The sequence below is a fragment of the Canis lupus genome, chromosome 37 (assembly GCF_011100685.1).
Source record: "Canis lupus familiaris isolate Mischka breed German Shepherd chromosome 37, alternate assembly UU_Cfam_GSD_1.0, whole genome shotgun sequence".
NCBI classification, from domain to species: Eukaryota; Metazoa; Chordata; class Mammalia; order Carnivora; family Canidae; genus Canis; species Canis lupus.
In genome coordinates, this window is record NC_049258.1 from 10,003,899 (window position 1) to 10,030,558 (window position 26,660).

A 26,660-nucleotide genomic window follows, 5' to 3' on the forward strand; every position below is an offset into this window, starting at 1 on the left:
AAATGAAGAGTTCGGGAGATTGACTGCAAAACAATGTGAACGTACTTAACACTGAACTATACACTTTAAGATGGGAAATTTTATGTAACATTTATTTTACTACAATTTTTATTTATTTTTTATCACATTATTTTTTAAAGATTTATTTTAGAGAGAGAAATCAACAGAATGGGGGAGGAAGAGAGAGAATCCCACAAACTCTACACTGAGCCCAAAGCAAGGCTCATTCCTACAACCCTGAGATCGTGACCTAAACCAAAACTAGTTTAAGTGTTTGACAACACTTAACTGACTGAGCCACCGAGGCACTCCTCTCATAATTTTTAAAGAGATTTTATTTAACCACAATTAAAAACCTGATGTAATCCTTAAGTTCAAAAATGGAACTGTGAATAAGGCAACATTAAATATACTATGAATGGGGCCCTGGGTGGCTCAGTAAGTTAAGTGGTTGATGGGCTCAGGTCATGATCTCAGAGTCCTGGGATGGAGCACCAAACCAGGCTCTGCACTTATGGGGAGTCTGCTTCTCCCTCTTTCTTCCCCCACTTGTGTGCATGTATTCTCTCTCAAATAAATAAAATCTTTAAATAAACTATAAATAGACCACATATTTGTCACATAATTTTCTAGCATTCAACTTATAAAGAATCAAGTATAGAATTATACTGTTTATAAGACTAAAAAACACACCAATTGCTCAAGAGAAGTATCAATAAGACAAATTGCTCTTGAGGACACCTATCTACTTGCTTTGGGAGATCTTTGGGAAAAATCTTCTATTTAAGGCTGAGATCACCTAGCATTTCCATGCAATGATTGTTCTCCAGACTAGATGGATTAATAGATTATGAGAATTATGCCAGTTATGTCAAGATGTGTGATTATAAGCAGAAGCTTACACTTTGATAGTAAGTAAAGGGATTAATCAATAAAGTATTAAGAGGTCCTTGTTGAAAGGCTGCTTTCTAATTATTCCTAAAGATTCTTTACCAAATGTCCTCTGTGTCTTAAAAATAATGCATATATGCTTTTTGTTATAATAAAAGATTGGGCAGAAGCTTATTGTTCATATCTAAAAAAGACTATAATAAATGTCACATTTTCTCTCTGAAGAAAACACTGAGAAAAAACTCCTTCCTATATCTTAACTGGAACAGCATTCTCTATCCCTATCCACATTTTGGCAAACAAGAAAAAACAAATCAAAACAGAAAGAGTCATGTCTGTGAGACTCAACTGCAAGTTTTGAGCTCATTTGTTGTACATACCCATAGCCAAATGAACAGCTCTATTTCCTCGACTCAGAGACTGTCAACACAAGCTTATGTGTGTGCTTAACACCCAACTGTTAACAGTTCCATGTTCTCTAAAGCATGCATTCTTAACAGGAATATATTGCTCTTAATGGATTAAAAATTAGCTCTTGGTGTGGGAGGAGGGAAAATGTGAAAACATCCTAGATATTATAAATTGGTCTGTGGTCTTCACAAGGGCAACAGATATGTAAACAGATACATACGTGTGGTATTAAAATTTTGAGTGGGGGCAATTAGGAGAAACTGTCTAAAAAAAGGCTCTTTAGGGGATGAGAGTAAAAAACAGGTTGTAGAATGCTGCTCTAAGGCAAAGTTTCCCAGTAAGTGTGCAAAATTAAAGGCATAGGTTACAGGTGTGCTGAGTAATAATCCTCTCAGGCTTTTGAGGACGCCAGACAAGGCTTCCAGAAGGGGCAGGAACAGGGGTCAGTAGCCCTAGGGCATCTGTCCTGGTCTGGAGCATTCTCCTCCATTTATTCCAGCATGCTTCCAAATATAATTTGCTGTGAATGCTACTATGTGACAAAGCTTGGAAGCACTGAGTTTCTATTACAAATATGTATTACTCTTTTTTTAAGAAGATTTAATTAGGGGCACCTGTGTGGCTCAGTGGTTGTGTCCGCCTTTGGCTCAGGTTGTGATCCCGGGGTCCTAGGACGGAGTCCTGCATCAGGCTCCCTAAAGAGAGCCTGCTTCTCTCTCAGCCTGTATCTCTGCTTCTTTCGGTACGTCTCTCATGAAAAATAAATAAAATCTTTAAAAAAAAATTAATTAAATTTTTAAAGTAATTTCTACATTTAACGTGGATTTTGAACTTACAACCCCAAGATCAAAGAGTCACATGCTCTACTGAATGTGCCAGCCATGTGCCTCACAGATATGTATTTTTGGGGGAGAAAAATAATTTTGGGGAGCCTTGGTGGCTTAGTTGATTAGGTGTCTGCCTTTGACTCAGGTCACGATCTTCAGGTCCCAGGACTAACCCCTGCATCAAGCTCCCTGATCAGTAGAGAGCCTGCTTCTGTCCCTCTTCCCAACCCCTGGTACCCTACTCCCCCAACTCATCCTTCCTTTTGCCGTCTCTCTCAAATAAATAAATACAATCTTAAAAAGAAAAAAAATTTTAGGGCCACCTGGGTGGCTCAGTTGGTTGAGCATCTGCCTTCAGCTCAAGTTGTGACCCCAGAATCCTGGGATCAAGCCCCACAGAAAGCTCCCTGCTTTGTGGGGGGCCTGCTTCTCCCTCTCCCCATACGCCACTCATGCTCTCTCTTTATACTCTCTCAAGTAAATAAATAATATCTTTAAAAAAAAATTTAGGGCTGCCTGGGTGGCACAGTTAGTTGAGCCACCAACTTGGTCCTGGTTCTGGATTGTGGGATAGACACCTGAGTTGGTCTCCGAGCTCAGCAGGGAGTCTGCCTGAGATTCTCTCTTCCTCTCTCTCTCTGCCCCTCCTGCTCATGCTCTCTCTCTCAAATAAAAAGTAAGTGTTGGAATGCCTGGGTGGCTCAGTGGTTGGGCGTCTGCCTTCTGCTCTGGGAGTGATCCTAGAGTCCTAGGATTGAGTCCCACATCGGGCTCCCTGCGTGGAGCCTGCTTCTCCCTCTCTGTGTCTCTCAGAAATAAATAAAATCTTTGAAAAAAAAAAAGTCTTAAAAAAAACAATTTAAAGACAAATATGTTGTTTTCAATCTTAGGTCTACCATAATAGGAGTCAAGAATGCAAAGTTCTAGAGTGCCTGGATGAGTCAGTCAGTTAAGTATCTGACTTTGATTCAGGTGATTATCTCGGGGTCTTGGGATCAAGCCCCATGGAGAGGGGAGAAGGGAAAGGCAGAGGGAAAGGGAGAAGTAGACTCCCCGCTGAGCAGGGAGCCCGATGCAGCTTGATCCCAGATCCCTGGGATCATGACCTAAGCTGAAGGCAGATGCTCAACTGACTGAACCACCCAGGTGCCCCTGGTCTTTATTTTATTATTTTTTTAAGGGTTTTATTTATTTATTCATGAGAGACACAGAGAGAGAGAGGTAGAGACATAGGCAGAGGGAGAAGCAGGCTCCCCAGAGAGAGCCCGATGTGAGACTCAATCCAGGAACTCCAGGATCACGCCCTGAGACAAAGGCAGGCACTCAACCGCTGAGCCACCCAGGTGTCCCTTATTTTTTTAAGTCAACTTAAATTTTATTTTATTTTATTTTTTTCCAACTTAAATTTTAAATAAATATAATCTGGCAGGAATCTGGCTTAGGCGTAAAAAAACCGGGGCCCTGGGTGGCGCAGCGGTTTGGCACCTGCCTTTGGCCCAGGGCGCGATCCTGGAGACCCGGGATCGAATCCCACATCAGGCTCCCCGTGCATGGAGCCTGCTTCGTCCTCTGCGTGTGTCTCTGCCTCTCTCTCTCTCTCTCTCTCTCTCTCTCTCTGTGACTATCATAAATAAATAAATAAATAAATAAATAAATAAATAAATAAATAAATAAATAATTTAAATAAAAAAAAACCCACAACACCAGCATGCAAATGTTGAAACAACATTACTTCTTGGAATTTTCCTTCTTATTCTTTTTTTTCTTTTTTAAAGAGAGAGAGAGAGAGAGAGAGAGAGAGAGTGTGTGTGTGTGTGTGTGTGTGTGTGTAAAGCAGGGGGGAGAAGGGCAGAAGGAGAGGGAGCGAGAAAACTACAAGTAGACTCCATGCCCAGTACGATACCCAATCCCAGCAACCTGGGAAAATGACCCACGCTGAAATCAAGAGTCAGATGCCTACCCGACTGAACCACCCAGGTTCCCCTTTCTAACTAATTTTGTAAAGATTACAGTCATAACAAAGTGACTTGCTTTATGAAATTATTTCAAGTTAAACATATAAATATCTTAAATATAACTTTAGATTGGTTTGTAGAATCTAAAAATAATTCAGTGTAGGACTGGTTGCTTGTGAGAAAAAATAAAACTAAAGAAAAAAACTGTATTGGAAACTCAGTGCTTCCAACCTTTCCAACCTTTCCAATTGTACATAAAACCCTGAAGCAAATGCTTTTCTGATGAGAAACATAATAATGTAGTATGCCTGATGAAAACAGCTCTGGAGATGGATGGTGGGGATAGTAACACAGAATCATGAATATATATAACTGTGAAGTATACACTTAATGTGTTAAAGATGGTAAAGTTTATATTACATGTAGTTTACAATTAAAAAATAATAATATAGCTCGCCACTGCCTAACCTACCAGACTATGGTTATGTATCCTGCAAAGCAATTTCAGCTACTAGCAGAAATTTAAGTGTAGTTTCCCCAACTCCAACCACCAAAATACCTTGAATATCTCGTCCTAAAACTTCTACATAGTTCTGATCTTTTAAGACTTCTTGGTCATCTTCTTCCAAATCATATTCTGGCTTCTTTATTATTTTTTTTGTGTTGACCAAAAGCTGAGTTCTCTCCTTTTTTAATTTAGCTCCTGTAAGAACATCTGAATAATTACAATGTGACAGGCATAAATTCTTTCTAAACATTAGATTTAAATAAGTAAATAAACTGTACTAAACTTATCATTATTTAAAATCTGGGGAAAAAATTCAGTGTTTCTGATGAAAGCATGCACCACTTTTCACCACACTTTATATAATTTGAAGCAAAATCTTGAAAGTTTATTATTTTGGGGGGGCGACACATTTTAATTACAATGGGTAGTTATCACTTACCCCTATTATTAAGCATTTCATATCAAATAAGGCTTTATTATTTTTAATTTTCAAAAATTTGAGTGGAATAAACTTAAAAAAGTAGTTTTTATTTAGTCTTAGATGAAATACTTTGTGCTGTATTTTCAAAATAGTTTAAAATATTTTAAAAGTGAAGTAATCCGTAACCATCACATAAACATCTCTACAATTATATAATCAGTACCTGCTTCTCTATCAAGAATGTGATTAAGGACATCATCATCTCCCACAAACTGAACCTCCAGCATCCTGTCTTCCTTTAATTCCAGTTTACTCATCATTGCCAATCTAAACAAAAACAATAAAGCACTCAAAAGTGATGAAAAATTGATATCAACAGCCAAATAAACATTCACATAATACATGCATTTGTATGACATTTTAAAAAGTCTTAAGTATAAAACACATAATATGCATTATTATATTAGTATTATGTTTCTGAACATAGGTAAATCAACTCTTTATCTGAAAAATGGAAAAGACAGGAGGTGTCTGAGAGTTGGAAAAAGCAAAATTCAATCAACGCAACTAAAATATAATAATAGGAAAACAATTCTTCCTGTAAAGAAAGCCCTAACCAATCTACAGAATGATAACATTACCAGAAAGGAGTGGTTAATACATGAATTTAGAGAAGGAGCAGACAAGCAAAGAATAATGGTTTGGTAGTATCTATTCACTAAAAACAAATCGTTTACTTCTAGTGGGGGAAGTCTATGCATTTCATTGGTATACCAAACCTGGATCAAATAATCCTCAAGCACCTCCTTTTACTATTATTGTATGCTTACCAACAACTTTACAGTTATGAATATGGCTTTCTGCGTATCCTGGTAACTAAACAGTACTTTATAGTCAGTTCTTCACTACAGATTTCAGAATCTGGCAAGCAAAAACTTGATCAACTCTGCCTAGTTTGAAAAATTTTGTTTTGGAACTTAAAATACTAATGGCCTGAAACTAAATAATGATGATTCCAACTAGCTCCTAGCTAATCAGTTTACTCAAAAAAATGAGTTTTTTCTCTTTTCTCTCTACTATAAATCCTATTTTTGTTTTTTCTACTAATAATAGGAACTGCAGACTATGTCACTCATAAGTCAGTTATTCACATGCAGATAACTTACTAAACGTTGTCAAGTTTTCCTTCGTAACCAGCACACTTTAAAAAAATAAAAAGCTTATTTATTTATAATCTCTATAACCAACGTGAGGTCAAACTCATGACCCTGAGATCAAGAGCGGGTATGTTCTACCAATTGAGCCAGCCAGGCATCCCCCACCGATTTTTTTTTAATGACATTTTTTTTTTAAGTTTTATTTAAATAATCTCTACACCCAACATAGGGCTCAAACTCATGACCCTGAATTTTTTTTTTATTGGTGTTCAATTTGCCAACATATAGAATAACACCCAGTGCTCATCCCATCAAGTGCCCCCCTCAGAGCCCGTCACCCAGTCACCCCCATCCCCCCGCCCACCGCCCCTTCCACCACCCCTAGTTTGTTTCCCAGAGTTAGGAAAAACCCTGAAATTAAGAGTCCTACGCTCTTCGGAATAAGCCAGGCAGGTGCCCCTGAAACTAGCACATTTAAATGACTTTGTCTTAATTTTCATTTACCTTTAAAGGCCCTACACATTCTGCAGCTGGAAAATTCAGAGTCACCTGCAATTGGAAAAAGAACTTGGTCAAGGTCAGCTTCTAGGAAATGAAAACAACCAAACAAGTTCCTGAGTTTTAATAAACAAGATAAATCGATAAATGCAGTTCTTGCAAAGTTACTATGATGGCATGGTAAAGGGCAAAACACCCATCAGTATTTTGGCCAGGAGTACTAGAGACTGAGAAGATTCAATCGCAGAAGCAAGTGGCTGGAGAGAGGAGGCCATGGGAGCACTTACTACATGCTAAACACAGTTTTGAATATTCTATACATATTTTCATTTAACCCTCATAACAATCCTCTTCGGCTTATGCTTTGTGTATAAAGATAATATTTCATCTATAATTTATAAGACCATTGCTAACAGAATATATACTCCTTTGGGCCATCTTTCTAGTCATGATACTGTTTTCTATTATGGGGAATTCAGATGTAGTAGAGAAAAAAATTAATGTATCTATGTGGTATTTTTATATAATAAAGAAACATGATTTCTTTATATCTGTATAAATAAAAGCTTTTCTGAGGGGCTGCTTGTCAGGCACTCTACTGGATACTTTCATGCATAGCAAATCATTAAGTCCTCATATTCTTTGAGGCAGTTAAAATATATATTATTTCCCCCAATACATATAGGAGTAAATTGAGGTTAACCATTAAATTACTCATCCAAATTTATACAACTAGAAAGTGTGTTAGGGCTAAAACCGAAGTCTGACTGATTCTAAAGACCCTAATCACTCTGTCACACACTTTTCTTGCCATTAAATACAAATTTGTTATTTTTTAAAATTTACTTATTTATTTTAGAGAGCAAGAGATAAAGAATTGAGGGAAGAGGCAGAAAAAGACAGGAGGTGTCAGGAGAGGGAGGGAGGCAGGGGAGGGGTGAAGGGAGAGGGAGACAGAGGAGGAGGGAGAAAGAGGAGGAAGGAGGGAGAGGGGGAGGGAGGGAGGGAAGGAAGGAGGGAGAGATATTCTCCAGCAGACTTCCTGCTGAGCGCAAACCTGGAATGGAGGCTGGATCCCATGATCCTGAGATCACATCCTGAACCTACTGAGCCACCCAGGTGCCCCCAAATCCATTATCCTAAATGCTTGTTCGGACTTCTGGATACTGTTTATATCTATTTTTTTTAAAAATTTATGTATTTATTTGACAGAGCAAGCACAAGTAGGGGGAAATAGCAGGCAGAGGGAGAAGATGATGTAGGGCTTGGTCCCAGGACCCTGGGATCGTGACCTGAACCAAAGACAGATACTTAATTGACTGAGCCACCAGGCACCCGTATTCCTAATATATCTAATCATTTTCCCATCTGGTAAGTTCAAACATCCAAAGACTTCTACAGTTTCTCTACATTTCCAGTTCATTAAGCTAAACATGCCTTGTTCTAACAAGCATACTTTTAAGAGCATGGCCAGATTCAGTCTATTTTTTTTTAAAGATTTTATTTATTTATTTATTTATTTACTTATTTATTTATGAGAGAGAGAGAGAGAGAGAGAGACAGAGACACAGGCAGAAGGAGAAGCAGGCTCCATGCAGGGAGCCTGACATGAGACTCGATCCCGGGACCCCAGGATCAGGCCCTGGGCTGAAGGCGGCGCTAAACCGCTGAGCCACCGGGGCTGCCCTAATCTATCATTTTAAAATACAAGCAGCTATGTTCTACAAAGGATTTGAAGTAGTGACAATAAGTAAATGCAATAAAACAAATAACAAACTATAATACTAATAAGAAGTCTGGACCTAGGAAAATATAAAGAAAACAAAATACAACATACAAAGAATTCTCTCTCTGGCTAACAATTGGCCATCAAAGTGAAAAAGGAGTAACGTTCAGTTACATGATTCTCATTGGCAGAAGTTCGGTGGTTCCTTCAGGAAGAGATTTTTCAAGAAAATTTAAAAACAGAAATTCCAGACAACTGAATATTGCCCTTTGCAATTTTCCTATGGTATTTTACATAAGAACTGCCTGGACAGAGGCACCCTAACTAAATCTTGTTTGTAGCTGACTGCATTTATATCTCATTTCTTTTTCCAGATTTAAAGGCATCTTATTACACAGTACAGAATCACCAAACTGAAGACACTTCTACAAAGCTGAAAGAAACCTTTCCTTCCTTCTTCTCCAACAATTTCCGGAAAACAAAAGACACAAGAAAAACACTACTTGATAACTACACAATAAAAATGTACCTTTTTTTTAGTGACCATTTACTCTTCAAGGCACTGTTTCTGGGTGCTTACTTTTAAGTGGATTCAAGGAGTCAGCAAGGCAGCTAATACAGCAGCACCAAAAGAGTATTAACAGCAACATAGCCTCCTCCTTTGAGAGCAAATAAAGGATTTGCTACAATTTTAAAAAACATAATCCTTGGGGATCCCTGGATGGCTCAGTGGTTTAGCGCCTGCCTTCCGCCCAGGGAGTGATCCTGGAGTCTGTGGGATCAAGTCCCACATCAGGCTCCCTGCATGGAGCCTGCTTCCCCCTCTACCTGTGTCTCTGCCTCTCTCTCTCTGTGTCTCTCATGAATAAATAAGTAAAATCTTAAAAAAAACAACAACATAATCCTTTTTTAAAAAAAAGTTAAGCACCAATTTTAATAACAGATAAACCTGGGCTCTAATCTGAATTCCACACTCCTGCGTGACTCTGGACAAAACTGTGATGATTCAGTGAGATCCTGTGCTTGGCATCTGAGAATGGTAATTACATGTTTCCTATCATCAGCTTCCTCAACCTTCAGCCTGAGCACGCAGACCTCACATCTCTACGTCTCATCTGACAGTCAAGGTGCTCAGTGAATGATGGATGAAGGACACCTATTTCACCCGCAGCGCCAACACCCAGAGGGGTAGGGGCCACGCGGTGTTTCTTCGGATCGCAACTTAACTAGGGGAAGTATAATGGTTTTTATCGGAATTTCAGTTGTAAGGCGAGAAGTCACGCATCCACATCCTCTCCACTTGAAAAGCGCCACCGGAGGGGCCGGTTCATCCACGCGGCACAACCACTGTCCCAGGGTGACTGCTGGCTTAGCGGGATGGCATCAAGATTCTCGCTCCCGTGCTAGCTCCTGGGACGGAGTCTCTTCCTCAGCCCTCCCCGTGCCGCTCCTGTCAGGTCACTCCACACGCCGGTTACCGATTTCCAGTTTTCTCTTCACAAGCACGAGGCTCCTCACGCCGAGAAACTGAGGCGTTGGTGACGCGTCGCTCGCCCAGAAGGCCCGTCACTGGCTGGAGGGAGGCTGACCAACGCGTGCCCCGAGGAGCCTCTCGCCCCAGCCAGAACCCGTACGGACTCCGGCCGGGGCCTCGCGCCGCCCGCCGGTCGGCCGCGCTCCGCCAGCCGGGGGTCCCAGGGCCCGCGGGGGCCGGCGGCCGCGACCCAGCCGGCGGCGCCGAGGGGAAGCCCTCTCCGAGACGCGGCCCGCAGCTCGGCCACCGGGGCTGGGCGCCCCCGGACTCACCTCACAAACCCCAGCGAAGCGGGAGAGGGAAGCGGGCTGGCGCGTCGTCCCACCGCGCACCGCTGGGTCTCCGCCGGGCGCCGCTCCCCGCTCCCCGCACCCCGCTCCTGGGCGCCGCGGGGAAGGCGGCCCGGTCCCCGGCAGGCAGGATCAAACCCCCTGGAAGCAGTCAGAGGCGGCCGCAGGCTCGCAGAGTCCGGGGGGGCAGGAGGGGGGGGAGTCCGGCCGCGGGCGGGGGGATGGGAGGCCTGCCTGCAGCACACCGAATCTCCCGCCCTGCCCAGGGGGCGGAGTCCGGGGAAGCCAATAGGAAGCGACTTCAGCCGAGAGCGACGTCTCTGCCCGCCAATCGGTTCCGGTCTACCGGCCCCGCCCACCAAGGAACCTGAGGAAAACGCGTCTCCAGACCCTGAGCGCCGGGCCTTTCCTGTCCTCCTTCCGTTTCCGGGGTAGGGGGAAGGAAGTGTTGGTTACACCTGGGGAAATTGGCCGAGACGTGGCAGGTGTGTTTTGAGGCAATCTTGAAAAGTCTTCATAAGTCTCTCGAGGCACTTTCTTTTGAGGAAAAAGATAATGGGAATGAATCTGCGTTTGTGTTTTGTTCTCTAAAATGTATTTCATTTGGGGTGAAAGGTTAGGATTCTGTACATCTCAAGGGTTTGGAACAGGGAAGAAGGGAGACCAGATAATTGGAGCGTGGGCGCTGAATAGGGAGATGGGACCAGACTGCGAAGCGGATGGAGAGACTGGGAACATGGAACGAGTAGATGCACAAAGAGCTGACGAAGAAGAAAGGGATGGAACCTACTAGGGTACGGTATTACCCACTAACAATACTATTTCATTTGGATTCATTTGTTCCAAACAAGACTACAGAACCCCCTGCGTACCAGATAACGATGCACCATTCAGTAGGAAACACCATCTCTGCCGTCACGGTAGATGCTACAGGGGAAGATACTGACCTGGCAAGACTAGGAAAAATGTTACCACATGAGAAATTCAGCATTCACTGAGCACGTGGCACAAGTATCTATCTAAAGGACGGGAGTTCGGAGCAATTTCCTTGGAGGAAGAGATGTTTAAACTGAGAGTTGAGTAGATTTAAGCCAGGCAAAGAGGAAGGGTAAAATTTTCCAGGTAGAAAGCCCAAATCAATACGGCAGGTGCATAAAGGGCCAACAAGCAAGTGCCAAAGTGGAGTCTGTTGTTTTGAGGAGTAGTTTGGCCCTTGGTGCACTAGTCAGAGTTGTACGGAATAAAGGAGGTAAGAGTGGGAGCGTAAGGAAGGAAGAGACGAAACCATCATTTTGGAGGCTGTTTAGGAAATCCCCTGGAGGGCAGCCCGGGTGGCTCAGCGGTTTGGTGCCACCTTCCGCCCAGGGCGTGATGCTGGAGACCTGGGGTCGAGTTCAACGTTGGGTTCCCTGCATGGAGCCTGCTTCTCCTCTGCCTCTGTGTGTGTGTGTCTCTCATGAATAAAAGGATAGAATCTTTAAAAGAAAAAAAAATTTTTTTCTCTAAAAAAAAGAAAGTAAATCCATTTGAGAAAGAAATGAGGGTAGCCTGGATCCCTCAATATTCCATTTTGGTTAGCAGAATTTAAGAAAACAAAGGATAAAGATAATTTTCTCTACATTGGAAATAAAAAAAGAATCTGGGGAAGAATGAGCAAAGAAGAGGAAAGAACGGATGTCTGGGTGGCTCAGTGTTTGAGTGTCTGCCTTCAGCTCAAGGTGTGATCCCCGGGTCCTGGGATCAAGTCCCACATGCGGCTACCCAAGGGAGCCTGCTTCTCCTTCCGCCTTTGTCTCTGCCTCTTTATCTGTGTCTCTCATGAATAAATAAAAATCTTTTAAAAAAAGAAGAGGAAAGAACATAGTCAACAGTTAACAATAAAGTGCTTGAAAATTTCTTAAAAATTTGAAGATCCAGGCCTACTGAATTTTTAACTAGTATGTTTCTATAATGTAAACTCTCATCTCTTCAGATCAACGCAAAATCTATGGACTCAGAGGCCTTGGTTTGAGTGGTGTTTTTTATGTTTGTGGAAAATAGAGGGAAGGAGCTGGGTGTCCCATTTCTCTCAGTCTTTTTCTTTGGATAGTTCAGTTTATTCAGATAACTTTGAGCACCTACTTGTATCAGGAATATAGTGCCCAGATATGTTCCTTACCATTAAGGAACTTAGATTCTTGCTGGGTAGAAAGGTAAAATCAACACAATAAGGTTTAAGTGCAAGGATAGAATTTGCTGAGATCTACTAGGACTGCTACCACTTAGTTCAGCTTACTAAGCAGAGAAAAGGCAGCACACAGAAAGCCAACTACAGATGATAGAGAATAACGGTGGGAAAGGGATTTCAGGAAGAGAGTATGGTATTACAAACTGTGGTAATACAAAGCAGTTTGGTGTTAATTTAAACCTTAAGTAAAAGTTAAAAATGATAGCTGTTGGAATGGGAGGCCTCAGGCTAAAGGACAGAATTTATCCTCTATGATGGAACCATTGAATAATTATAACCAGGGACTGGTAGGTGTTTTATATTAATCACTAATGAAGATAAGTTTTAGAGGGGCAGGGGTCTAATTCGGAGACTATCAAAGCAGTCTGGATATGAAGATAAAGACAGGAGTTTGAGCTATAGTAATAAAACTGGAAAGAAAGGAATTTGAAATTTAAAATATAGGCCAAGTCAGCAGGATTTGGAAACTGGATATAGAGGTAAGGAAGAAGTTGTAAGTCCCAGCTGTCTGGCATGGTTGTCTGGGTATCAGTTCCCCAGTGTGCTAAAAAAAATTACAGATAGAGGGAAAGAGTTTAGCTTGAGGCATCTTGACTTTGAAATCCCTTTGAAAAAGAGATCAAATTATCTTGCAAACAGTGGCTATAAGAGTTTGAAATTCATCCAAGAGATCAAGAGAAAGAGATCTAGGGATCATCGTGTATAAAGTCAAAGGGAGAATAAAAGAATTGCCTTACGATGATGACCAAAATAAGAAATGAAGTGAGGTGGGATGCTTGGGTGGCTCAGTTGGTTAAGCGCCTGTCTTTGGCTCAGATCATGATCAGGCTCCTTGCTCATCAGAGAGCCTACTTCTCCCTCTCCCTCCTGCTCCCCCTGCTTGTGCTCTGTCAAATGAAAGAAAAGAAAAGAAAAAAGAAAAGAAAAGAGGGAAGGAAAGGGAAGGGAAGGGAGAAGAAAAAAGAAAGAAAAAAAGAAAGAAAGAAAGAAAGAAAGAAAGAAAAGAAAGAAAAGAAAGAAAGAAAGAAAGAAAGAAAGAAAGAAAGAAAGAAAGAAAGAAAGAAAGAAAGAAAAAAAACCAAGTGAGGTATCTCATCTTCTGAGATAGGCAGTTAAGTAGATGAAGATAGTTGTAGTTATAGTTTGTCCTTTGAAGTGATGGGAGAAAACAAGAAATTAAAACCTTCTAGCATTATGGCCTCCATTTGATGTAGTAAAAGTTGAGGCTCCTGATAAAGTGGTACATCAAGTGATGAAGCTTTGGAACAGAAACTGAAGGGAATAAGAAAGTAAGCAGGCCAAAAAGTAGAAGGACCTCAAAGTGTTGGGGGTTTAAGGTTGGGGCCAGTGAAGTTGTATTGATGCCTATAGTGTTCAGTGAAGTAAGCGGATACAAAAGGCAGAGTGTAGCACTGAGAAGAACAAGTTATATACACACACACACTGGACTAATCTCTTTCTCATATTGGCATTTATTGTTTTATGTATTTCTCTAGGGAAAAGAAATTGAGTCAGTGGTTCTAGGTGGAAGAAGAAAAGCTTAGCTATGAAAGCCAAAGACTATTATAGGATTAGGAAGAGTTTTCAGTGCTGACTGCATATGACAATTACCTAGGGAGGTGTTAAAACTACTAATGCTAGATCCCAATCCCAAAGAGTCTGAAAATGTGGTCCAGCCATCAGAATTTAAGAAAAAATTTCCCAGATGATGTTAATGTGTGGCAAGGGTTAAGAACCACTGAGCTAGGGACAATGAATTTTTTATCAAATGTGAAATTACCTACATAACTATGCATTAAACACATACCTAAGGGTATGACAGGTCGAAAATGGCAGTCACAGATGCTTCAGCAAATGATTTCTACTCAGAGTTTCTAAGATACCAATTTGATTTCAATCCTGTTCAGGAGAAAGTGATTACTTCTATCTAAACATTTAGGAATAAGAGAATACAGTGATGAAATCCTACTTTATCTCAAGGATTTTCTCACACCAGGGATGATGAAGCCCTCATAAGGCACAAACTAGTAATGACAGATTTGGCATATTAATCCCTAAAAAATAGACACATAATAATAAATCACACTCTGGGAAATAAGCTTTAGAATATAATCTTCAATACAGACAGTTTTCTAGTGTACATAAAGCCATTACTTATAAGTTGTTAGTAAATATCTAGATTTCTTAAAATTCTGATTATTTTTGAGGAAATGGGGATATTTCCTACTGAATGTTGAGGAGAATAAAAAAGTATTTTTGAGTTTTTTAAATTATACAATGATTCAGAATTTAACTTTGTTTTTTTTTTTTTTTCAGAATTTAACTTTGTATTGGTCAGCATGACCTGGCCATAAAAAAATGTTTCATTCCTAATGTGTATTAAACATTGTTAAAGTGCCAAAAGTGGATTGGTCCTTCAAGTGAGTTTTAGAAGGGAGTCCCACCCCTTTTTATGTAACATCTTGAAGAAAACTAGGGCTGTTAATACAGACTATATCCATCCTATTTGGATTAGGATCCAGGGCCAGATTTAGACCTTTAGAAACCCAAACACAAAAGACTATATTTGTACCCTCTCCTTTGTTGTTCAAAACAATATTAAATCTGGGACGCTCAGCAGTTGAGCATCTTCCTTTGGCTCAGGGCGTGATCCCAGTTTGGGGATGGAGTCCCACATCAGCCTCCCTGTGAGGAGCCTGCTTCTCCCTCTGCCTATGTCTCTGTCTCTCTCTGTGTCTCTCATGAATAAATAAAATCTTTAAAAAAAACTAAATCATAAAGTAATTATAAGTAAGTCCAACAAAATTCTGATTTCCTCCCAAGCAATTTGGTGACATTTCTTTTTGCAGGGGAAGGATGGGGCTAAGGCCTGTAAAGAGACCAAAGGAGCTGGTTTAAAGCATAATACAGGTTCCTCATACAAACCACAGAAAATCTATTTTTCTCCTCTTGAGAATGGTATACAATTAAGGGTAGTACACAATTGGAACCATACATAGGATGTAAGTAAATTTCTAACTGTGCATTCCTGGGTTATTAGGGCTTGAATCTTCCATGGGTTTCGTTTACTTTTAGTAACCTAGTTCTACTGAGATCGAATCTCCCCATCCTTCCCATCTCCTACAAGGGCCTTGGCCTTGTGGGGATAGGACAAGTATACTAGTAGTTGAGAATAATCAACTGTATGAAGCAGCATCTGTATGAAGCAGCATTTTACGATGGTTAGGTGCACAAGTCCATGAGCCTGAGTGTGTCTGGTTCAATTCCAGCTGTACTACCTATTAGCTCTATGACCTTAGACAGATGAAACTTTTTTTTTTTTTTAAAGATTTTATTTATTTGACATAGTGAGAGAGGGAGCACAAGCATGGGGAGCGGCATGCAGAGAGAGGAGAAGCAGGCTCCCTATCAAGCAGAGAGTGCAATGTGGGCCTCGATTAACTGTGCCACCCAGGTGCCCTGAACCTTTCTTTTCTTATAAAAGGAGAGTGATGGTATTTGTATACTATTGTACGGATTTTTTCGTATTTTCCTTAAAAATGGTTAGAATGGTGCTTGGGATGTCCTAAAATCCAAGGTTATTAATTCATGTGGGAAGAATCTCTGGACCATAAATTGTGATCTGGACCATAGACATATTATGTGTTAGCAGGACAGGGTCTCTACTATCACTATTTCATTACAGTACCTTAAAAAGTGGCTTTTCCTTTTGTGCCTTGTTTTTTCTTTTTTTAAAGATTTTATTTACTTATTCATGAGAGACACAGAGACAGTGGCAGAGACATAGGCAGAAGTAGAAGCAGGCTCCATGAATGTGGGACATGATCCCAAGACTCCAAGATCACACCCTGAGCCAAAGGCAGACACTTAGCCGCTGAGCCACCGAGGTGTCCCATGTATTTTCTAAGGTTTTCAAAATGGGCAAATATGTTTTTAATAAAAGGAAAAAAAATGGAAACTGTCAAACTGATGAATCCAATCTTCCCTATCTGGCACAGATCCTGAGTCAAAGCAAAAACAAATTAAGTCAGGCTTTGTGAGTTGCCTTACGCTATTCTCTTCTGGAACTGTTCATCTTTATCAACAATTTTGGATTAAGGCATAATAAACAGGATACTTTAAAAATGTTTTATATGTTTGGATCTGATATAAAAGGGAGAATAAAGTCTTGGTCCATAAGTAAGAAATAATAGCTATGGGGGGGGGGGGGGTGGTGGGGAAAGGAAGGCCTGAGATTTTTCTAGAAAGTAGATGTAAAGAAAGTAAAAGAGGGCCTGGGGCTGAGCTCTTCTTTCAACCTATGTTCCAAGAGAAGGCTAAAGTGGATCTTTTTAAAACACAATGTGGGAAAGACCAAAAAGTTGACTGACTAGAAAACCATGTTAAGAGTATGGGCAACAGGCACTTTCATACAATGCTGAAGACAGTGTAAATGACTGTCATAATATTGACTCCTCTTTATAAGGACCTTAGGAGAGAAAATTAGTTCTAACATCTCGGTTCTAGAAACAGTTGTGCTTCATCTGAGAAACTGATTTGTTTTATATTAAGGATCTGAAAGTCTTGTAATCTCATTACATTTGGCTGCTTTAAAGTTCAGAGATAGGGCAACCTGGGTGGCTCAGCGGTTTAGCGCCACCTTCAGCCCAAGGCCTGATCCTGGACACCTGGGATGGAGTCCCACATCAGGCTCTCTGCACGGAGCCTGCTTCTCCCTCTGCTTGTGTCTCTGTCTTTCTCTGTGTCTTCCATGAATAAATAAATAAAATCTTTAAAAAATAAAATAAAATTCAGAGATAAATTTGTATGTCAACAATAACATACAGAAATGGATGGCACACATTTTATGTATTAACTTCACTTTTCTGCCTTCATGTTATTTTATATATTGCTGTAATTAGTTCTATAATTAATTATAGCTGTTTCATAGATTGCCTTAATTAGTTCTATAAACTGCCTTAATAGGGTGTCCTATAAACAAAAAGCTCAGACATAAATAAAATGGCATGCTTTGGGGAAAAAAATACAATGAAGGACCATTTTAAGGTATCAAATTTAGGTAAGATATAAAATTAACTCAGGGGATCCGGTCAAAAGCCAAATAAAGCTGTATTTTTATACTGTACAAAAGAAAATTTACATTCTTAATGTTACTAGATACATCTAGGGGAAAATTACACATCTCTCAAGAAACACAATATTTAACATCTTAGATATGTTTCTGCATTGCAGATTGATAATTTTATACATCTTTATTTACAATAAATTAAAATAGTTTTTCATCTCTGGCAGATATTTACAAGGTCAACAGTGACTATGTTTCACATTTCAACAATCAACAGCATTAACCAATTCAGTAAGACAGTTAAGATAATGGCTTACATGCACCAATAAATATGATCTTAAATGTGCGTTTTTTTCTTCAGCTCTGAAAAAATGAAGTTTTCACTAGTCCTAGGTTGAAAGGACACCAGTCAATAGAAATCGTATTTTCTTCATGCCTATCCTATTAAAATTTTAACCAGCATGATTCTCTGAATACTTGAGAAATTTATATCAAGCTGCAGTTTGGAAGCTGGTTTAAAAACAAAACAAAACAAAACAAAACAAAACAAAACAAAACAAAACCAAGAGCTTATCTATACATTCCATACCCTTTTATGAAGCAAACATATGAAAGTGGGATATCTCCTGTTTACCCGTCCATTTTGACAGAGATCACACTGTACAATGCTATAATAAAAACCCTTCAGAAATTGTAGCTCAGGAGAGCCTAATTATTATGAGAAAAATTGTGGGAAAATAATCTTTGCACCATAAAAACTGTTTCTCTTAACTAGTTACAATGAATGTAAAGTCAGCATAATTTTTAGAATGAGAATCAAAAAGATTCACTGTAAAGTAGTTGAACTTACTACAAATATTTTATTTATTTATGCATTTTTTTTTACTAGATTTTAAGTAATCTCTATACCCAACACGGGGCTCAAACTTATAAGAGTTGCATGCTTTACGATCTGAGCCAGCCAAGCACTCCCAAAATATTTTTTAAACAACACATGGAGCATTGAGCTTATCTCCCAATTCAGTCTGGATGATGAAACTTAAAATCCAAACCTACATCAGTAATTGTTAGGCAATCTTCTCTTTCCAAGATAGCTGATCAATACATTCATTACTTTTTAACTATCACCAGATATGGAAAAAGATACACAAAACCTGTTTGCAACATTAGTTAATATATAATTCCATTTTGTGTTTTTCCAAAGATATTGTTACTTAATAGCTTAAGTAAACCCAGTAGTTCTTATGGGTTTATACATTTTTAAAAAATGAATTATTTTAGCTTTTTTTTGCCAAGAAAAAAAACACCCAGAGTGATCATGTACATAAATTATGTTAAACATACCATTCTAGCCAATATTATACTTACTGGAAATAATAGCCATTACTTAAAAGGTGTATTTCCATAACATCCCCCCTTCAATTTTATTCTTAAAAAGCCACAATATCATACAATACACCAATTTTAGGAATATCCCCTTTTTTATTCAATACTGACAAGCAGAATCCTTAATTTAAGGAGACATGAAAATGTGTCATAAGGAATAATATTTGGACTTAACTGGTACTTTTGCTGGAGGTATAAAATGTTGACATAAGAAAACCCCAAATGGAGTCTTGTAGGTACTGTATACCTAGGTTGCAGGTCAAAGAATCCTATAGTATTTATTTCCCCCAGGGCTAGAAAGCAATCCTTTATGTTAAAGGGACCTCATTCCTTAGCAGTTAAGTACTTTAAAAATTATATTTGGTTAATAAATTTTCTTTGGTAATTTTATAATCAACAAAGTTGTAAGGAATTTCCTCTGATATAACTAACACTGAGTTGTTGACACTCAAATACAGCAAACTTGTTTGATATCAATTCTGTAGTTGGGGATGGATTGTCCAATTCATTTCTCTTTGAAAATAAAAGAATTTCCTTATTGAACCTACCTCCAGATACACAATTATAAAAAGACTGCTATATACTGTAAGTTACACTTTATTTTTTGGTAAAATCTATGTAAGCCTAATAGCAGACATCTGAATGTGCCTTAATTTGTAAACATTTTCTCAAGATCCAAAGTAAAATCTAGAACCTACATTTCTGTACTATGCTGCCAGTTATTATTTCACATCATTCCCAGCTTTCTAACTTCTATCCTGAACTGTTTGCTCTTGTGTATATTTCTCATTTGACAAACGGTTAAGACTACAAAAATACTGAAGTGACTGAAGTTTCCAAAGTCTGTAGTTGTGTGGTCAGGTGTAGAAGGAATGTGCCTATATGGGTAGGGCAAGGTTGGGTGATGAAGACTCCACTAATTCTAATGGCAGGATCACCATACAGATTTCTGGCACCACCAAAAATCTAATATAGTTTAAGTGCACATTGGTTGACTTTATGAATATTATTTCCTATGTATATTCAGTGCCAGTATGATATACCCATTAAGTACATAATGCAGGTAACACTAACATGGCCACCCTGGAAATGCAAACTTGTACCAGTCTGGTGACTCATGATTTTATTAGCACTGTTAACAATTTTACACTGCATTCCATCTTCTAATCTGGCAAATATTCTAATCCTAGTTTATCAATAATTTCTAGTTGGTTTTCAAATAACTTGTTTCTAGAAAGCACTTTAAAAAAATTAAAGTATTACAAATAAGTGTCTCAACCGACTTAGTGGTTTGAAACATGACAATCATCATTCAACTTGAAAGATAAAAAGTCCAATATTCAGACTTTAACAGAGCCATAGTATAGAAAAGTTACTCTAAAATTCATAGTTTTTCTGACCACTGGCATGACTTATTAAAACATTTTACCCTGAAAAACAAATAAATAACTGAAATACTGATTAAAACAAAAACTTACTTTGTAATCCAAGATCAGAAATAGAGAGCTTCTCCTTGCCAGTGTTTATATAAATAGTATACTATCCCCTAAAGACGGATACTAATTTTTTAAATTTACAAATGAACATGCAGAGAATTAAATGAAACAATTGACTGTCAACTAAAGTACTCAAAAATGGACCCATACAAACCTCACAAAGTGAGGTAGCAGAAACATCTCACTTCATTAAAATATTCACAAAAATAGTGCAAACAAAAAAAAAATCTGAAAGTATTCTCAGTATTCCAGTGCCTAATAAATAGTTACAATTAAAGCTACTAAGTGGAATTTGAGAATATACATTGGAAATATTGAGCTTATATAGCTGAGACTACCGCATTTAAGACATTTTATATGATATATACACCTTAAATGACGTAACGGTCACCATTCCATTATGGAATCAGAAGCTTCACGCTATAAACCTTTTTCAACCACATAAGGAAATATTGCTTGTATCTATCTATTCTAAAGCACAAGTCAGGTTCAATTTTTTTCAACATCAGAAATTAATGGGATTTAAATTTATTTAATCTTTACTTCGCAATACTCCGTTGTGCAACACAATTAACTTACCACATAGGTGACTGAAAGCTGGCTGATTCAAAAATTACTTTAAAATAGCTAGAAACACTGATCAAAGCTATTTCTTTGGGTTTATTTTTGCACTTAAATAAATCCGCAGAAATATAATCAACTACAAAATGGCAGCATACAACTGTTATGTGGCAGAAAATAGTAAGGCATAAATTAGAATAAGAAAAATGTATCTATCCTTACATCTGTGGTATAGATACCTACATTTCTAACACTTCCCCATCTATGTTTATTACTCTACATTTTTTCTGAATTTAATACTTTTCTTAATGTGCTATACTCACCAACTACTAGACCAAAACTGTAAAGAAACTGCAGAAATGGAGAGTGTTACCACATTTACCATAGTATGAGTACAGGGAGGCAGTGGGGTGTTAATACGCATTTGACAGGAGACAGGAGTTATATTCTGGCTCTGCTTCTTAGTTATGTGACGTTAATCGTGTCACAACCTTTTTGAGCCTCAGTTTCCTGAGGACAGATATTTAGGGAGGGGACCCTGGGTGACTAGCTAGATTATTTCTAGGGTCTCATCTAGCACAAAGATTCTGACTCTATAATACACAGGCACAGAAGAGTAACTGGGAGAAAAAGAGTTGGTGGCAAGGGTCAGGATTTCAAATTATAACCACGTCCTCCTTCAGCTTCCCAAAATATTTTTATATTTAAAAATCTTACATCTAAGTTAGCTTTTTATACTTTAGATTTTAGGTTCATTTCTAAGTAACATAATTTAAACTTAATGTAGTAGAGAAGAGTTACCAAAAGCTTCAGATATTTCTTTGTATTTCTTAATCCAACCTGGCATAGATGGCATCAATCAAATTGTTTTATTATAGAAAACAAGTATTTTCTCTGTAATGAGCTTTTCCATAAAAGGAAAGACTTTTTCTTATGAAAGGCAGTAGGTATACAACAGGTTGCTAAAGAATAAAGTATGACTATTGCTGGTATATATTTGTAACAGCTGTTGTATATCTGAAAACTACTTTGAATTCAATAACAATAAATAATGCAAATGAATATAAAACATCTCTTAGAAAATTTGACTTATGGTTTATTAAACTAAATTTTAATTATATCTTGCACAGAAAATCTGTTCTAAGACCCTGAATGCACAGTTTGAGCTAAATGAAATGTTTCTTCAATTAAGGCCAAATCACGTAACTTAAAATAAGAACAAAATGTCACAGGGTCATGAAACATTAATGGGTGTGTTATACATACAAAATAGATACATGTACACATGTACAGAAAAATGAAATCCATAAAAAAAAAAGAAAAATGAAATCCTCTAAGTTGAAGTTTTCCAAAACTGACTTTTCAACTTTTAAGATTTTTAACAGAATGAAAGGGAGATTTATTATGTTTATTACAGCTCTTACTATAATTTGATATTATTTTTTTGTTTTTGTTTTTTTTTCTGTGTGTGCTTTAACTAAATCATACTAGGTTTAGATGCCAATAAACACACCACTTGTTGAATTCAAAACAACCCGCCAGCCTCCTAAATCAACCAGGCATTTCGGCCATAAAGTGAGTGACCTCCAGCCATGGTCAAGATCTTACCCATGAAAAGAACAATGTTCTTTTCTTTTCCTACCTGAAACTTTGCTTTCCTCAGTATATTATAGATCTCTACATCTCATTTATTTTGGCTGCTTTCAAACTCATTTATCTGACATCCCTTGGGTTAAATTAAAAGAAGGGATAGCTAACATAGGTCTTTGTGATATATACATATACACACCACACACAGACAGACACACACACACACACACACACACACACCCAATACACTTCTATTTATAAACTTTTAACTTTATCCCAGACTTTGGCAATGTTGTAGTAGTAGTACTAGTTGTACTAGTTTAGGTTCTAGTTTCCCATTTTCACATGAGCTGAAAAGTTACAGACCACCAAATTCAAACAAGCATCTGAAAATTCCCTCCAAATCAAAACAAACAAACCCTGTTACAATAAAATAAGAGGAGGAGGGGGTAGATTTTCAGATGTGGAAAAAAACAAGAGGCATTTTTCTGGTTACTTTATTTATCAAAATCTATTGTAATTTTAATTGATAGAGATAATATTTTAAAATTTGTTAATTAGGAGAATACTTGCTTTCTATAAATTCAGTATATTTATCTTTCACAATAAAATAAAAATGTCTAAATGTACAAAGCACTAATAGCTCTGATGTATTTTGTGGAAGGATAATGTATAGCAATTCAAGTCACAATACAGTGATTTTTCAAAAACCAATATATTTTCTTCTTTCTCAATCAGGCATTAGAGCCTGAGACCCAAAAGAATTTATACTGAAATCTCACCCAACCAAGTCAGAACTAAAAAAAATTTTTTTTACTAATAATGCATTTTTGTAGCCTCTTAACACAAGATACCAAATGCTAATTACATACATTCAACATCTAGCTTACTGGCATGATTTCAAAGTCTTATAAAAATGAGAAACTTTTGCAGATATATGATTAGAAGTTACACAAACTGCATTACATTTAACACAAAGGCAGTGTGGTCCTTGTAGGAGAAATCAAGTCAGTACCCCCTGGTAGAAATGTTCTATAAAAATGTGTCACGTTGAAGCATCAGTGTTTTCAGCCAATTATCTGTCCCTGATGTATTTCCTTGGAGTATATGATCTATCAGGACTTCGGGTTTCTTAATCCAAAATATCTGACTGAATTTAGGTACATCTAGAAAGCAGCTGAAAGGGTTTCTCCAATAGTCTGACATCACAGAAAGCGGGTTGAGAAATCCCTCTCTTTACCTGAAGACGTACTTGTTCTACTTCAGTCATCATCAGCTCACAAAGGAAAAAAAAAAAAACCTATCAAAACTTCCCCTCACACACACAGTCCCACAGAAGCTAAACAAAAACCACCCCCTCCCCCCCACAAAACCCCAGCACCAAAGTGTCAATCATTCCTGGGAAATAGAACATGCCTCTTGGATTCTCTGATTTGTTAGTTGTTCAAACTTTAAGGACAGAAATGACCTATGTCCTTGTGGGGAGGAGGGGAAGACAAGTTAATAATGACTGTAAAGCCACTGAGAAAGTGCATTATCAATTACACAAACAACTTTGAGCCCTGCCCTCCAAAAGAGGGAGCCATAACTTGATTTAAATGCCTCAGTTATTGAACATTTGTATCCTCGAGATAAAGGAGATGGGGGGGGGGAGGGAAGAACCACCCACATTTTAATGAAAAAGTGCAGCAGTCTACCACCTTTCCCCATGCGTCTCAAGAAAATTGCACAGACTCAGAGAAGTCCAAAGTCATAGCAGAATCTCTGAGGCACTCCTGGTTAAAAGAGAAAAAAATATGATCCAGTAATCTCCATAGTTCTATAGATTATGAGAACAAACCCGTTTTGTTTTTTTGAACAAAAGCCTAAGAATCATTTCATAGGGATCATATACACCATTTCCTCTAACATATTCTCAGTCTCACAGTGTTGAAATGGGACCGATCAGCCTACGATGGATTGCACATCACCCAAGGAGAAAGGAAGGCATGGAAAATGCATACATTTTATACTGCTTCACAAACACATTTACAAGGAATAAAGTGAAGAGAAGATATAGGAAGGAGAAAAAAGAAAACCTTATTGCTCTTTCCATACAAAATACAGTATGAAGATACCTAAACTAAATCAAATCTGATTACGATGACCAATATTTTCACAATGTGGGATGAAGTGTCTTCTTATACAATGAAATGTTCAGTTTAAAGGGTAAGCAGAAAGATGAGAGGATGTCAGAACTACACCTGGGATATTAGCTGCATATTGAAACTTGGGGATCGAGACTGCTTGGTTAAGGGAGCTCCTGGGCTGAGGAGCTCTTTACCTTCTCCAGCTTGACCTAGCCGGTCTTCCTGTAGACTGATAGTTGAGTATCGATTAACATTGTTAGCTGCTAAATTAGTAACTCCCTCAGTGCCAACCCCAATGCTGGTACTTGCTTGACTGCCATTTACATAGTCAAATGATTTGCTTGAGGAAGCACTGGCTGTCCGGATTAGACTTAAACTATTGGTTTTTGGCACCACCTGGCCAGCAGGCAGGCTCAGGTGTTTCTTCATCGGTGTCAGCTCGATTGAATCTACACTAAGATCAGTTGGTTGCTGTACATACTGCCTGCGAATGACTGAATCTCGAGGGCTCTCACTGGATTTGATGACAGAGGCTGTTTCTTTATCCTTAGCTGAACGCCCAGCTGCTACTTTCCTTAAGCTTCCCCTCTGAGAAGAGGAGGATGGTTTGGTCCCAATTGGCTGACTGCTGAGGGAAGCCCCTGATGAAAATCCTTCATCTGCATCATTTAGGTTTACCGACTCTTCTCCATTTACACCCTCAGCACCTAAAAAACAAATCAGACAAACTCAGCAATAGCTAAATTTAAAAAAAAAAGGAACTGTGAATAAAAACTCAACTGACCTTATCTCTTGGGTAATGTTTGCTATTGGTTGGCAATGGCCCTGTTGTCAACACTTCCCCTAAATAATTCAGGGGAAGAAAGCTTAATCTACACAGAATTCTAATACGTTATTCACTGTGTTCATTCAGCTTTAATTAGTCCAGTTTCTGTAACACTATCCACAAACGAACGTAGCATCTCAATATTTACACATATAAAACAACTTTAGGTGAAATACATTGTTACAAATCTTTATAATATACCCTTGTCTATTTGAGGTGACTATATCTGCTTTAAAAAAAAAAATCAAAAATTTTTCCTCTTATCTCTCTTAGCCCACCATAAAACAGTGTACAAAAGAGACCCCTCTAATTTCAGTCACCCAGAATAATGCCAAACTCATTTTCCCTACAAGCCAAACCCTTTTTAAGGGCAGTAAAAATTTATATTTACTCAACAGCTAAGTGCTTCTACATGGCTTTAAAACTTTTAACATAGAATTACTAGATTTTCTAACTCAAAAAACTGTACATTGTTTCCAGTAACTTCATACTTGTATTTTGTCTTATGGGCATATCTATTCATTAGCTTTCATATTTTCTTGACCAATTAATGTGAAGAAAATATTTGATTATCAGAGTAACTAGCAGGAATAGTTAAGAAAGATTTTTACTTTCTATATTATGTAGCTGCAACAATTTAGATTTTTAGTCTTGAGATGTATTATTGTCATAATCACAAAATACTATGGTGTCCCATTAAATTTCATGCAGGAACTGCAGTTAACAAAATAATCCTTATCTTGGGATTTTGTTAAAAGGGGAGAAGCGTATATATTCAATTTGGGTTTTCCAGAAAGCCCAATTCTCTTACTGAAAGTAGGATCAACACTCTCTTAGAAAGTAATATATTTGCTTCTTTCAAAACATAGCCATTTGTTACATCATTACATATGTTTGCCAGACTGCAAGAAAGTTTAATCTGAATCTACATACAGATATCAATATTACAGTTATGGTAAAACATTAGGAAAGAATTCTAAGCAAATATTACTTTGAGACACAGGTTATTTAAATAAAATATACATAAAATATTTAAACACAATCTTTATTTAACATAGTACCTGGAAAAATAAAAATATTTTCTTAGATATATTTTCTTATATGAATTAGTTATTTCCTTCATTCAAAAGAAGAACGAAACAGGCTATCTTTAAAGCAAAAG

General features: G+C 38.1%; 2 protein-coding genes across 12 annotated transcripts in view; both read right to left on the minus strand.

Annotated features, from left to right (window-relative positions):
* ORC2 (origin recognition complex subunit 2) overlaps nt 1-10,380 on the minus strand; it is a 45,745-nt gene extending 35,365 nt beyond the window's left edge. For 3 of the 5 annotated variants that reach the window (XR_005385216.1, XM_038585306.1, XM_038585302.1), the window contains exons 1-4: nt 9,621-9,866; nt 6,675-6,719; nt 5,237-5,340; nt 4,644-4,799 (exon numbers count right to left, since the gene is read on the minus strand). Coding sequence is in view for 4 of the 5 variants with exons in the window: in XM_038585306.1 (XP_038441234.1) it covers nt 4,644-4,799; nt 5,237-5,333 (253 nt within the window). In the remaining variant the exon portion in view is untranslated. Of the gene's footprint in view, nt 1-4,643; nt 4,800-5,236; nt 5,341-6,674; nt 6,720-9,620; nt 9,867-10,200 lie in introns of those variants that run through there. The other 2 variants (XM_038585303.1, XM_038585304.1) reach the window with 2 other exon arrangements.
* A 7,150-nt stretch (nt 10,381-17,530) lies between these two features.
* FAM126B (family with sequence similarity 126 member B) overlaps nt 17,531-26,660 on the minus strand; it is a 77,515-nt gene continuing 68,385 nt past the window's right edge. For all 7 annotated transcript variants that reach the window (XM_038585328.1, XM_038585325.1, XM_038585329.1 and 4 more), the window contains one exon: nt 17,531-25,379. In XM_038585328.1, the coding sequence (XP_038441256.1) occupies nt 24,781-25,379 (599 nt within the window). In that variant the 3' untranslated portion in view covers nt 17,531-24,780. The remainder of the gene's footprint in view (nt 25,380-26,660) is intronic.